Below are 13,513 nucleotides of genomic sequence, written 5' to 3' on the forward strand. Positions count from 1 at the left end.
CCGCCGCCGCCTCGGCTAGCAGCCGCCCGCCCGCCGGGCCCGCAGCCCGGGCCTCCGGCCGCAGGCGAGGCCCAGGCCGCGGCCGACATGAACCACCAACAGCAGCAGCAGCAGAAAGCGGGCGAGCAGCAGCTGAGCGAGCCCGAGGACATGGAGATGGAAGGTGAGGCCCGCCGCGGGGCCGCCGCTTTCATTGTGGCCCGGGCGGCCGCGGGGACCACGCGAGGGGCTCGCCATCTTTAACCAGGCCGGGCTCTGGCTTGGCCCGACCCGGGCCAGCGCTCCTGCCCTGGCTGCACAGTCATGCGGCCCGGCGGGGGGTGGCCGGGACCCCGAGTTCGCGCATTGTACGGCGCACGGCCTGCTGGGCACAAAGCGCCGGAGTCGTAAATTAGGACCGAGGTGTGCTGGCTCCAGGCGCCCAGGTCGGGAGGCGGGCCCCGGGGACCGTCCCCTTTCCGGGGTGTGTGTGGCTCCGGCCTGGCTGGTTGGGCCTGCTCCCGGGCCGCTGAGGTCTGAAGGGGTGGGGGCGGCTGCGGGTGCGCGGGGTTCACCTGCACCTGCCTCTGCGCGCGCCCCCGGAGATCCTCCCCCAAATAACTTCTGAGTGCGCTGCCCAGCGTCGCGTCTAATTTCGAAGACACCTGCGAGGCGCGCAGCTGCCCTCAGCCTTTGGACTGCCTGCGAGCGCGCGCTCAGGTTTGTCTAGTTTATAAGTTACCTGTGCTTGTGGAGGAGTTTGGGTACCTGACTATAGGTGGTCCCGGCAACATCCAGCTAAGTAAGTGTGCGCTTGAAACTGCAAGTTCCGCCACACTTAGCTACCTACAGCAGAGTCAGACTAGACTCTGGAGGCAACTACGTTTTCTACCCGTGCGGCAGCAGTTTATCTTGAGACTGAAATTTATACTGTTTGTAGATAAGAGGAGCTTGGCTGTTAGGGCTTGGTGTAAAAATGTAGTCAAGGGAAGGGACTCTAACTTGGGAATCCCATGTTGTGTGGTCAGTGGCTAGCACTTTCTTTTCTTCTTTTTTCTTTTTTTTTTTTTTTTTTTTGACTTGGTATTTAGGATAAAGTCAAAACAGCATGTTCCCTTACCTGCCTTAAGAGGTCAGGCAGGCAGAAATCCTAGTGAGGGGCACGTGAATGGATCATTAAAGTGGCTTGATCTTACCTTTTAGCAAGAGATAGTGGCTTTCATAGGAAGTTGAGGCAAACCCGTATTTGTTCTGTGGGGTTGCTGCATATTCTGGGATGGGAATACCGCCCCATGACTCCCCTGTGAATAACTTGATGCTGATCGGTGGGTGTTCTAGTAAGCAATTGCCTGACCAAGCTGCAGATGAAAAAGGCCCTTCCCAGTAGGTCTTATCAGTGGCAGCAATGGGGAGGGGGAGGCGGAGAGCTGAGTTCATGCCAAGGACTAGGCCGTTTCTCTGGGCCTCAGCAAGTCAGTAATTTCAAAGAGCGCCTGGCATGTTTGATTAAACCAAATAGCTGATGGGACTCATTGTTGAGAATAGTGTATTTCTTTTTATGCTATACTTCATGCACATCTAAAGTGGAGAATTGTGTTTTTGCACTTGCTTCCTTTTCAAATAGTATTAGATGGAATAAAAAATAGCATCAGATGGAATTAAAAAAAAAAAAGATGTGTGAGCATACCTGTTTCCCAGGAAAGTTGTCTTAATTGCTTTTCAAGGGTTTTGTATCCTTGCGAGACTAAAATTGGACATCGCCGGACAGTGTATTCTTGATACAGGCTGTATATGGAAAATGTCTGTGGAAAAGTTCCAAAAGCTTTGCTAAAAGACTAGGGAGGTAGATCTTCCGCAGGTTTTCACCCTATACTCTCCCATGCTCCATGTGTGCTTCCAAGGTGTTTCTCATGAAGCTTTCTTTTCCAAGTTTGCATTTGTGAGTTAACACAGTTGTAGTTGTTAATAGATGCTGTGGATTTCAATTTTCCCGTGTGGTGGTAAGAACTAGAAGAGCCTGGGTGGGCTGTTGGTCACAGGTTGTGTGTGTGTGTGTGTGTGTGTGTGTGTGTGTGTGTGTGTGTCAGTCAGCCTGTGTTAGCCTTCCCACTCCACAGCCAGCAGCTGGAGGGTATCAGAGTTCTGACCAGCCTGGGAAGGAAGGCCTTGTGAGGAGCAAGCATCCTGTCTGCCTGCCCTCTGGGCAGGGTGGTTTCGATGCAGAGGGAGGCTGGGAGACTGGTTCTGTTGGTTGTTTTTCCCCCTCCTGTCTATAAGTCAGGGCAAGTTTGCTGCCCATCTGCCTCACTCTGTTGGAGTACATTTGTTTTTTGATTGACCTCTGCACAGTGCTTGCACATCGCTACGCTAGAGAATTGGTTATTTTTAAGATGTCCTATTATGAGTTAGGAATGGAAAAGTATAGTGGGAGAGAAAATGAGGGACAGTGTACTTGTGTTTTAACCATAGGTCTGCTGTCTGTAAGGCCTGAAAAGCAGCTTGTCCTGCTTCCTGTTAGGAGGTAGAAGTAGGGCCCCTGTCTAGTATATCTGACTGGAGATGAATTTGACACTTAAGTTTCAGTGGCTCATAATCTGAAGAGGTGGCTTACATATTAGACTGGTGACAATCTGGTCTGTTTGTCCTGTTAAGGACACACGAGCTTTTCTGGGGTTTGCTTGTGCCCCACAGTAGCTAATAGGATGCCGGGTGGCACTTCTGCCCAACGAGCACTGTTCAGAGTGTTGTGAGCCACCATGTGGGTGCTGGGAATTGAACTCAGGACCCCTGGAAGAGCAGCCAGTGCTCTTAACCTGAGTGATCTCTCCAGCTCTTTCTGAGTGTTGGTAGTAGGCTGGCTCTTGCTATCAGGAGCAAGTATTGGGACGCCGGCAGATTCGGTGGGATTGGTTCCTGACTGGGGTGTTTGGTAGTGGTGGGCTCCTTTCTCATGTGAGGTAGATGGAAATTCAAGACATCTTTTGCATGTTTGTGAAAGGAAGGTGAGGTCTTGTACATACCCACCACTGGCTATGTCACTTTGTACCTAAAGTAAGGTTCCTTACAGATGGTACTCCAGTGGACTGACCCTGCGATGGTAATCACGTCCATATGTGAACTTTGGTTGATAGAAGAATTCTTTTTTTTTTTTAATTTATTTTTATTTTATGAGCATTGGTATTTTGCTTGCATGTATGTTTGCGTGAGTGTGCCAGATCCTCTGGAACAGTTGTGAGCTGCCATGTGGGTGTTGGGGATTAAACCCTGGTTCCCTGGAAGAGCAGCCAGTACTGCTGAGCCATCTCCAGCCTCCACCCTGGAAATTTTACTTATTTTTATCTTACATGCATTAGTGTTTTGCCTGCATGTATGTCTGAGTAAGGGTGCTAGGTCCCCTGGAACTGGAGTTGGAGATAGTTGTGATATGTCAGTGTGGGTGCTGGGACTTGAGTCCAATTCCCCTGGAAGAGCAGCCTAGTGTTCTTATCTGCTGAGCCATCTCTCCAGCCCCAGTGGAAGAATTCTTGGTGGAGCTTACAGAGTGAGCATCAGCTCAGAGAACCCAGCAGAGGACAAATTAGGCCAGGCTCAGAACTGTCCCTCTGACGCTGGCCAGTCAGGGTTGGTTGGTTGCAGAGTTGCTCCTTTCAGCCTGCCATGCTCCCAGTCTTTTCAGTCTGCTTGGCTGATGCTTAGTCTGTCCTCCACAGTCCAGCCATAGCAACATAGATAGAGAAGGAAGTGCACCTTACCCTCACTTATGTTTCCATGTTTTTTCTTCTGAATTATTTCTGTGGACATTTAGTTAGTTCACAGTTGGGCAGTACTATGCCATCATTGGCTAGGGTATTATTGAGAATTTGTATTTAGTTGCTATGTGGTCTCCTGCCTGTTGCTTAAGCTATTGTTGCCTCGGTTTCTACATCCAAGGAAAAAGAGGTCATGCCTATCTATCTGTCAAGGTTGTGCTGAAACCAGTGTCACCAGGCATGTCATGTAAGGCACAAGATAGAGCCACAGATGTGCACTGAATGTTGTGGGCAGTCTTTTGTAGCTGAGGTGAGGAAACACCACAGACGAGGCATGCAGAAATGCCTGATTGTAGTTATGTCTTGTCAGAATAGGGTGGGGAGGCATGGTTATTAGTTTAGGCAGTGTTATTCCTGAACTCCTGGTGGATCAGTCTCATTCTTTATGTATTGGGGATCGACCCCAGGGTTTCCTGCGTGCTTCACAGTCAGCCTGAGTTATATGTAACCTCAGCTTTCCTCATACCTGTTTTTGAGACAGGATTTCATGCAGCTGAGACTAGTCTTGATCTTCTGCTCCTCCTGCCTTTACTTCCCATTTGCTGGGACTGCAGGTGTGTGACAGATACCATGACCAGTTATTTTGGCCTATAATAGGGATATAGAGGTAAAGGTAAAAAAAACTTTAAGTGAATGACAGGAGCAGAGTAGATGTGCTTGGGGACACTTGTTCTGGAGGTCTGAAGGTCCAGTATCTTGATGGCATTTTCTGATTTAACTTTTTCATTGCTTTGTTAGTGCAAAAACTGGTTACCTATGGTAGTTAGTCTTGCCCTATGAAAAAGAAGGAAAGATAGATAATGTAGGAAAGTGGCTCATAACACCAATCAGAGCTGGGTAAGTGGCACTTGTAATGCTAGCTAGCACTTGGGCGTCAGAGGCAAGAGAATCACAACTTCTAGGCAGTTATGTACTACATATTGAAATTTTCAGTGGTCTCCATGTAACACTAAGCAAGACCTGAAGCCATTTATTTAGATGTCATTGTTCCTAATGACTGAAATGAACTTTGCAGCTCATTTCAGTCACATCCCTTGGAGAAGATCCACAGGGACCTTTTCCTCTACCTGCCTTCATCCAGCCATTTGTGCACCCTGGATTGTTTGGTTGGAAAATGACCATATCAGGTTCCTTTGGATTACTGGAGAAACACAGGAGTGACAGCTTAGTCTGGAGAGTAGCACAGAAAGCTGGTGGCTGGCAGAACACTCCCTCTGTTGTGCAAGAGGGTGCAAGCAGCCATAAGCTGATAGCTGCTGAGTCCGTCATTGTCTTTAATTGGAAGTTACATAGAAAAACAATCCTTTTCTGCTCCCTCAGCACCTGCTGGGGCTTTTCTAAGGGCCACTGAAGGCTTTTTTTTTTTTCCCTAAGCTTCTTTTAATATAATTTTTTTTTTTTTGTACTTTATGTACATTGGTGTTTTGCCTGCATGTATGAGGCTGTCAGATCCCCTGAAACAATTGTGACCTTCCATGTGAGTACTGGGAATTGAACCGAGGTCCTCTGGAAGGACAGTCAGTGTTCTTAACCACTTTCTCTAGCCCCTATCGCAGGCCATCTTTCTCTAGCCCCTATCGCAGGCTTTTGTAGGACTCCTAATTTTACTTCAGTTACTGTTTCTTGTTAGCTGGGATGTTCTCCAGGTAGGAGTAGAACCCTGGAGAACAAAGTTGTAACAAGGTATTTTTTCACAATTGGCAAGTGTTAAATGTTACCTGCTTCATAAAGTATCTCGTATAAACTAATTTGGAGAGGCTGGAGAGATGGCTCAGTGTTTAAGAGCACTGCCTGCTCTTCCAGAGGACCCGGGTTCAATTCCCAGCATCCACATGGCATACAACTGTCTGTAATTCCAGTTCCAGGGATTTGAAACCCTCACACAGACACATAACAGCAAAACACCAGTGCAAATGAAATAAAAGTAAATAAATTATAAAAAAAAATAATTTGGACTTCAGAAAGTTGGCAGGATCGTTTTCAAGCAGCATGCACAGGCACTTCTGTTTTTCTAGAAACTTGACACATGGCCATAGCTAATAGGAAACCAGACAGTTGAAATTGTTGAGGAGAAGCAGACCTGTGGCAGAAGGTTGAGGAATATGCTGCTTACTGGAAAGTCATTTGCAGAGTTTCTTACGTCGGTACAGTGCCCTGTGCTGGATGCTCGGAGTGAGACCAGCAATGACCCAAACAGGAAGGGACATGGGATGCTCAGGAGAACTCTACCCTGAGAAACAGTGCCTGTGCTAGAAGGACAGTGAGTAGCCAAGGCTAAGGTAGGCTGTTGTCAACGCTGTTATACAGCTGTGCCATTCCTGTGTTTTTAAGATTGATTTATTATGTACTCAGTGTTCTGCCTGCATGTACACCTGTGGTCCAGAAGAGGGCACCAGATCTCATTGTAGATGGTTGTGAGCCACCAAGTGGTTGCTGGGACTTTAACTCAGGACTTCCGGAAGAGCAGCCAATGCTCTTAACCTCTGAGCCATCTCTCCAGCCCTCAGAAATGTTTAGCCCAGACTGGGCTTGAACTCTTGATCCTCCTGCAGCAAATCCTACCATCATGTGCCATCACAACTGGCCTTTCCTGTGTTTTGGTGAATTGAATTCTTAGCTCTATAACTAAGGGGTGAAGATCACTGCTCAGTCAAAGTTGTTGATAGCTAGATGCCCAGGTGTCTGTCAAACAGCGCATGCTATCTGATTGACAGGAGCTTCAAATTTATTGGCTTTTGAGACCTGGGAAGCAGCTGTCCTCATCCTAAGCTGATAGGTGGCCTTCATTCTTTCTGGTGACTGAGAATGTAAAAATGAAGGACAATTCCTGTGTGATTCTTCTGCCTGCTGCATAAAAGTAGTAAAACCTAGGTCCTTGATTTTGATCCCATACCAGTGGCTAAGGTTCCCTGGTATCCTATGCTGGATGTTAGGTGGCAGTCCCGGAATATGCCACCTAGGATAAACTAGTGTGTTGCTTGCACAGTGCTGAATGAATTTCTGTAGGGTGGCTTCTCCTTTGGAGTAATTATACCACAGATGTAGCCATTGTTAAGTGAGCTGACCCTTCTGCCACTCAACTGTAACTTCAGAAAGTTAAAGGGGCATCGCCTAAGAAAACACAAGGCACTGCTTTACCATCTAGTCTGTGCAAACCTGCCACCTACTAGAAAGTGGCTCTGGGCTCCTGTCAGGGTTGCAAGTGTGTTTCATTAGTATCACTTTGGGGAATAAGTTACATTTGAAGACTCTTTTTTTTTTTTTTAACTTTTATTAATTACACTTTATTCATTTTGTATCCCCCCATAAGCCCCTCCCTCCTTCCCTCCCGGCCCCACCCTCCCCCCCCATTTGAAGACTTTTAATTGACCCCAGCAATTTCCGTTTCAAAACATGTAGCACTTGGTGTGTGTTTGCCAGCTTAGGCAAGCACCTCTCTTAAGGTAATAGGGTCAGTCCTGTGGAAGTTCTTACCTCTTCTAGTTCTTAGGTCACATGAATTCACAGACTCGTCAAGCCAACGGAAGTAGTGAGAAACATCCCTAAATCCTTGTCCGTCGTCCCCCCCCCTCCCCCCGGTCTGGCTTCAAACTCAGAGACCCACTTGCCTCTCCCCTATTACTGGGATTAAAGGTACACTACTGTACCTGGCTGTTTTGTATTTTCAAAAATTATTAGTATGTGTGTGAGTATGCATGTGGCACCCATGTTAAGGCTAGAGGACAAATTTATGGAATCGGTCCCATGTTTACTTGCATGGAATTTGGGATGCACCTTGTATATGGATGGCACCTTCCTTTATGCATTGAATTATCTTGCTGGTTTAAATGCTTTAAAATTTATTATTATTTTGTGTGTGCTTCATGTTGGTGGGCATGTATGTTACAGTGGCTATGGAACAGTTCTCCTACTTCAGCTTTCAGCGCTGAGATTATAAGTGTGTACCACGACACCAACCAGTCTTACTATTTTATGGCCACTTTAGAATCTCCATTTTCCCCCCGGTGCTTATAAAAAATAAACGTAAAGGGAAGTGAGCTTAGGCACTTACAGACTTTGAAAATGCTCTTATGTAGATTGTGAAGTGGGGGTTGCAGTGTTCTTAGCAGTCCCCTGCGCCAAGCCTATTGCTGCTGCTAATGATGAGAGCAAAGCAAACTTGGCTTTACACTTTCAAACTATGTAGCTCAGACAGGCCTCGAACCCATAGCACTCATCTGGGACAAGCATGTGCCACAGCATCTAGTTTCCATTTTTTATGGTGACAAAGAGAGAGTGGTTTAAGGGTTAAAAAGATTCCTAAGAATCTAACCACACCTGGAAGCTATATACAGCATCTTTATGAGGATCGATCTTTATGATGTTCGAAGTAGAGATTTTCAAGTGTTGGTAACCTGTGTCAGAATAATGGGGAATGAAGACATAGAGTACAATATCAACACAGCTTTATTACAAGTGTTAGCCTAATCAATTTCGGATTGGATTCTTGCTTAGATTTTTCCCATGACATTGAAGTCATAGTGAATGTTGTGAAATATTATCCCAGAAAAGTACAATGAATAAAAGTGGTGAAAATTTATGGATAAATGATTCTCAATTCTGTGGAGCAAGAAGGTGGGGGTGGTAGCACACACCTTTAATCCCAGCATTCAGGGAGGCAGAGGCAGGTGGATTGCTGTGAGTTTGAGCCAGCCTGGTCTACAAAGTCCAGGACAGCCATGGCTATACAGAGAAACCCTGTCTCGAAAGCCCACCTACCTCCAAAAATTCTGTAGAGCAGGGTGAATCAGAATGTGAAGGGTCGAGATTTTTTTTGTTTTCCAGTGCTGTGAATAATACTGTATAGAAATACAGTACCTTCAAATTAAACAAAGTGGTCACAAAAATACGAGTACCAGCTTATTAGCAAGTTAAACATATGATTACATTTCAGCAATAGTCTTCAGAGTAAACAAAATTGGAAGAAGAAATACTGAAGTAGGGTTGTTCATGGTGGTGCATGCCTTTAATCCCAGCAATTGAAAGGCAGAGAGGCAGGCAGATCTGTGAACTCAGCACTGGCCTGCCTTACATAGTTCCAGGACAGCCAGGACTGCATAGAGAGACACTGCATTTAAAAACAAACAAACCAAAAACCAGCTACAGCAAAACAAAATACCAAGTAAGCAAACAAATTAAGTACAGAAAGTATGTGTTCAGAGGAAATGTTTATAGGTGCCAGGCACAGTGCTGGCTGCTGGGTTATTGTGTGGCCTTTCCCCCTTGACAGCTTCAGAGGATAGGTGCTCCATAGGCAGGAGTGTGCAGGTGTGTCTGTGGAGTGTGGATGGGGTACTTGGGGAGTAAAGGAGAGAGATGACCTTTGGGAGGGGAAGCTTCAAAGATTAGGCTTCAAAGAAAGTAAAAGAAAGTCTTGTGTGATTAGAGATGGAAGGCATTTGATATTTCAGGCTTAGTTCATGGTAAGAATGTTTCCATCCTCTCAAAGACACCCCAGTGCCCTTACTGCTTTTACTGAGCCATATCTCCAGGCCCAAAGATGTTTCTTCTTAATACACTGGACCAGTAAGCTTGTCAGTGTGGCAAGACCCCTTCTGAAGATGTGATTAGGCCCTCAGTGGGCAGGGAGAGACACATGTGGAACATGGGCCAGACACATCTTGACTATAGCCAGGGATCCACTTCATATTTCTGACTTCTAGACGTTTGGGAAGTTGATCCAGCAGACAGGAAATTGGAACCATCTGAGATGAGGTGGAAGCAGTACGTGGCTGTTAAAATGGGTGCTGTGCTTCCAGACCCCCAGGAAACTGCACTGAGATTCAGTGGCCAGAGTTGCCCACTTAACTCCACCAAGTTGCACTCTTATTTTCATGCCTTTCCATATATGTCAAGTGCACATACAAAATAAAAATACAAATAAATAGGACAGTATTAACCTGCCCTCCACGTGTACCTGTGCATAGCTGTGTACTCATTCACATCTGCACATATGTGTGCATACACCAAACAAACAGCAAAACCCAATACTGAGCAAATAAAAGACTGTATAGTCCCTCCCAGCTAGCACAGGATGTGGTGTTGGGATTGGAACTCAAGCCAAGCCATTCATCCTGGGCACAAGATACAAACAGCCAAGTAAGTAGCCAATTTGGCCTTATATTTAAACACCTTTTTGGCTTTCTCCAGGTTTCTTACCCCCGGAATGATAGACTACATTGAGATTTGTTATTCCTGACTGATTTTGTACGGGTTACTTTATACTTTGAATATTTAGCTTATTGCTAAAATTGGCCAGGGCCAACCATGTGGTGCAGCAGGTGGAATTTGATCACTGTTAAATGCAAAACTGGTAGATAACCTTTTATTTATCATTTATTGTTTTCTGTATGTGTGTACATGACATATGTAGAAGTCAGGACAAATTTCACAAGTCAGTTGTCTTTACATTGATGCACTACCCACTGAGCCATCTCAATGGTCTGATCACTCTTGGTAATTAGAAGCATGTTTGAATACGATTTTGATTTGTAATGAATCATCCAAAGGAAACCATTCTAGGATCGATGCACTTGTATATGGAGACTTCTTTCTTCATTTAAGGACATGTGTTGTGGACTTGGCTGGCCACCATTTCAGACAACCAGCTTTCTGTGTGTGTAGGTTTGCATGTTCAGAGGCCAGAGAAGACCGGTCTTCTGTCATCCCTTCCCCCATTTTTGGGACAGAATCTTGTTGAACTTCTAGCCCATCTCCAGCTAGACTGGATCCAGGGATTCTGCCTCTGTGTCTTCAATTGTAGGATTATAGACACATGCCACCATGTCCAGATTTTTATGTGGGAACTGAGGTTCAGAACTCTGCCTGGCCACCATGAACTCATGTGGTACACATACATGTATGCAGGCAAAACATCACTATATATAAAAGAAATCTTCAGATATTCTGCATTTGACTCTAGCTTGGTCTATAGCAAGTTCCTGGCTAGGTTAGCTAGTGTTGCATAGTATGACACTGCCTCAAAAGTAAAACAAAAACAAAAACATTAGGGACAGGGACCAGCTTGATGACTCAGCCACCAAGCAAGATCCTTGGTCCTTAGGACGTACATGGTGCAAAGAAGAGAATAATTTCTATAAATTTCCTCTGACCTGTAACTTATCACCTGTGCTCTTACCCCAAATACAATAAATGAGTAAATGTTAAAAAAATGATCATTTTGTGGTTCCAAGAACAAGTATATGTATTCACAGTGCATGTATGAAGTTCAGATGACAACTTTAGGGATTTGTTGTCTGTCCTGTTGGTGTCTGGTTACCACCACCTCTCACCCAGTTTTTTAAATTTCAGACAGCGTTTCACTATGTCCTTGGCTCTTCCTAGATTGGTTTTGAACTCAGAGGTCTGCCTTTGCCTCCTAGCCCTGGGATTAAAGGTGTGCAACAGCACTCCCAGTGGTGGTCTCTTCTTTCAGCCATCTTGCTTATCCCAGTCTAGGTGACCTGGGAGCTTTTTGGGTTTATTTGTATCTTTCCAACTCTCTGTGGAAACACCATGATTTTAGGTGGGTTCCTGAATCTGACGTTGTGTGTCTTTGGGGAACTGAGGTAGTCACTCTTTGTGTACAGGAGCTTTACCATTGAGTCATCTCCCAAGCAACTGGTTTTGTTTTGTTTTCTTTCTCTACCTACAGACATCCATTTGTTCTGTATCGTTTATTAAAGAGACTGTGCTGTTTGAGTTCTGTTTGCTGAGTATCTAATTTGCCTGTCAGTCATCTCTCTGTTATCTGTCTATCTCTTTATAGTTAATTGGAGACAGAATCTCACACTGTAGCCCTAGAGCTCTGATCCTCCTGCCCGTCTCTGGAATGTTTGGAAAAACAGGTGTGCATCACTGCACTTTGTTGTTGAACTTTTGTCAGACTCAAATACATGGTCCAGCCAGTGGCTCTGCATCAGGATTCCCTTCTGTTCTTCAAGGATCACTTTTTCAGCATTGCATCTTGCTTGCTGCTTGAGTGAAGGGAGTCCATATTCATGTTCTTTTTCCAATTAGTTTTGTTTTTCTGTTTCTGTTTATAAATGTTAGAATCAGCTTCTTGTAGTTATAGTAGTAGTAGAAATCAATTTGACTGGATTTGTGTTGAAGTGTGACTTTTTAAAAGTGTAATTGAATTAGTTTGTTATGCGGTATTGTATGGGCATATGCATGTGAGGTGTGCCAGAACAAAAGAGGACACATGGGTGTCTTTCTCTAGCACTTTCTGTCTATTCCTTTGAGGCATCTTCCGAACTCGCTCTTGCATTTTCAGGTGGAGGCTCAAAACCACCACGTCCCAGTCAGCTTTTTGTCTCCTCCCCCACAGGTTAAAAGTGTGCACTGCCTTGTTTGTTACCTGGGTGCTTGGGCTCCAAACTCTTTGTCATCATGATGCACAAGTGCTGTCCTGCTGAGCCTTTTCTTCAGCTCCTTTTTTGTTATGTCCCCATCCCCTCAGGACCTCATGTAGCATATACATTCCTATATGCCCAAGGCTGACCTTGAACTGATTGTCTTGCCTCCATCTCCCGAGTGCTGAGATTACAGGATTGAGTGTATCAGCATTCACCGTTCAGAAAACATGTAATCTCTCTTGTCATTCACTGCTGAAATGTATAATAACTTGGGAGACCATGTTTGTCGAGTGAGCAGTGTAAGTCTCCCTCAGTGATTTGACCTCAAGAATGGCCAGCATTCAGGTGCTCTATGGACAGCCAGTGTTAAATTCAGTATTGCTTTGTAAGTTAATCCTTGCTACCTAGAGAGTCTCCTTTCACTTGACATTAAAATCTGGCTTCTTTTGCTATAAAGTTTTCACAGCACTAGTTTTTCAGCCCCTAAATGAAAGGCAAGGTGCTGGGTAACCTGGAATGGTGGTCTTTCTGTGTGGCTAAGGATGGGACGGACCTGTGATAGAAGTGTTAAAGAAACGAATTTAGACTTCCTGTTAGAGAATTTTTTTTTTTTAATGTTATGCATTTGAATGTTTTGTCTGCATGTGCCTGTGCCAGTAGAAGCTAGAAGAGGGCATCAGAGTCTCCAGAACTGAACTTAAAGGACGTAGTTAGTCACTATGTGGGTGCCTGTGTCCTCTGGAAAAGCAGTCCATGTTCTCTTTTATTTTTTTCTTTATTAATTACATTTTACTCACTTTGTATCCCTCCCCCCTTCCTTCCCTTTTCCCGTCCCAATCCTTCCCTTCCTCCACCCTCTGCATGCATGCCCCTCCCCAAGTCCACTGATAGGGGAGGACTTCTTTTCCTTCCTTCTGATCCTTGACTAGGAGCAGTCCATGTTCTTAACCTCCAAGCCATCTCTCTAGCACCCCCACCCCCTTTTAGAGATTAAGTTTTAGCCAAATAAAAGAATTCAAAACCTTTGCTTATTTACTTCTTTATTTATTTTTATTTACTTATTTTCAGTTTTTTTGAGATAGAATTTCTCTGTGTAGCAGCCATGGTTGTAATTTGTAGACCTGGTTGGTTTATTTTTGAGAAAGGGTGTCATTGTGTAGCTCTGGCTATCCTAGATCAGACTGGCCTAAGATCTATATGCTGCTTCCTCCCAAATGCTGAGATTAAAGGAATGCACGTATATCTTGGTGAAAGCTTTCTTTTCTCTTTTTTTCTCTTCTCTTCTCTTCTCTTCTCTTCTCTTCTCTTCTCTTCTCTTCTCTTCTCTTC

At 45.0% G+C, this 13,513-nt stretch overlaps 1 protein-coding gene across 1 annotated transcript in view; it reads left to right on the forward strand.

Annotated features, from left to right (window-relative positions):
- Positions 1-6: 6 nt before the first annotated feature.
- Positions 7-13,513, forward strand: part of Usp7 (ubiquitin specific peptidase 7) — a 53,862-nt gene continuing 40,355 nt past the window's right edge. The window contains exon 1 of the mRNA XM_055604526.1: positions 7-163. Coding sequence (XP_055460501.1) covers positions 88-163 — 76 coding nt within the window. The 5' untranslated portion in view covers positions 7-87. The remainder of the gene's footprint in view (positions 164-13,513) is intronic.

Source organism: Psammomys obesus, unplaced genomic scaffold, assembly GCF_907164565.1.
Source record: "Psammomys obesus unplaced genomic scaffold, mPsaObe1.curated_primary_1811, whole genome shotgun sequence".
Classification (NCBI taxonomy): Eukaryota; Metazoa; Chordata; class Mammalia; order Rodentia; family Muridae; genus Psammomys; species Psammomys obesus.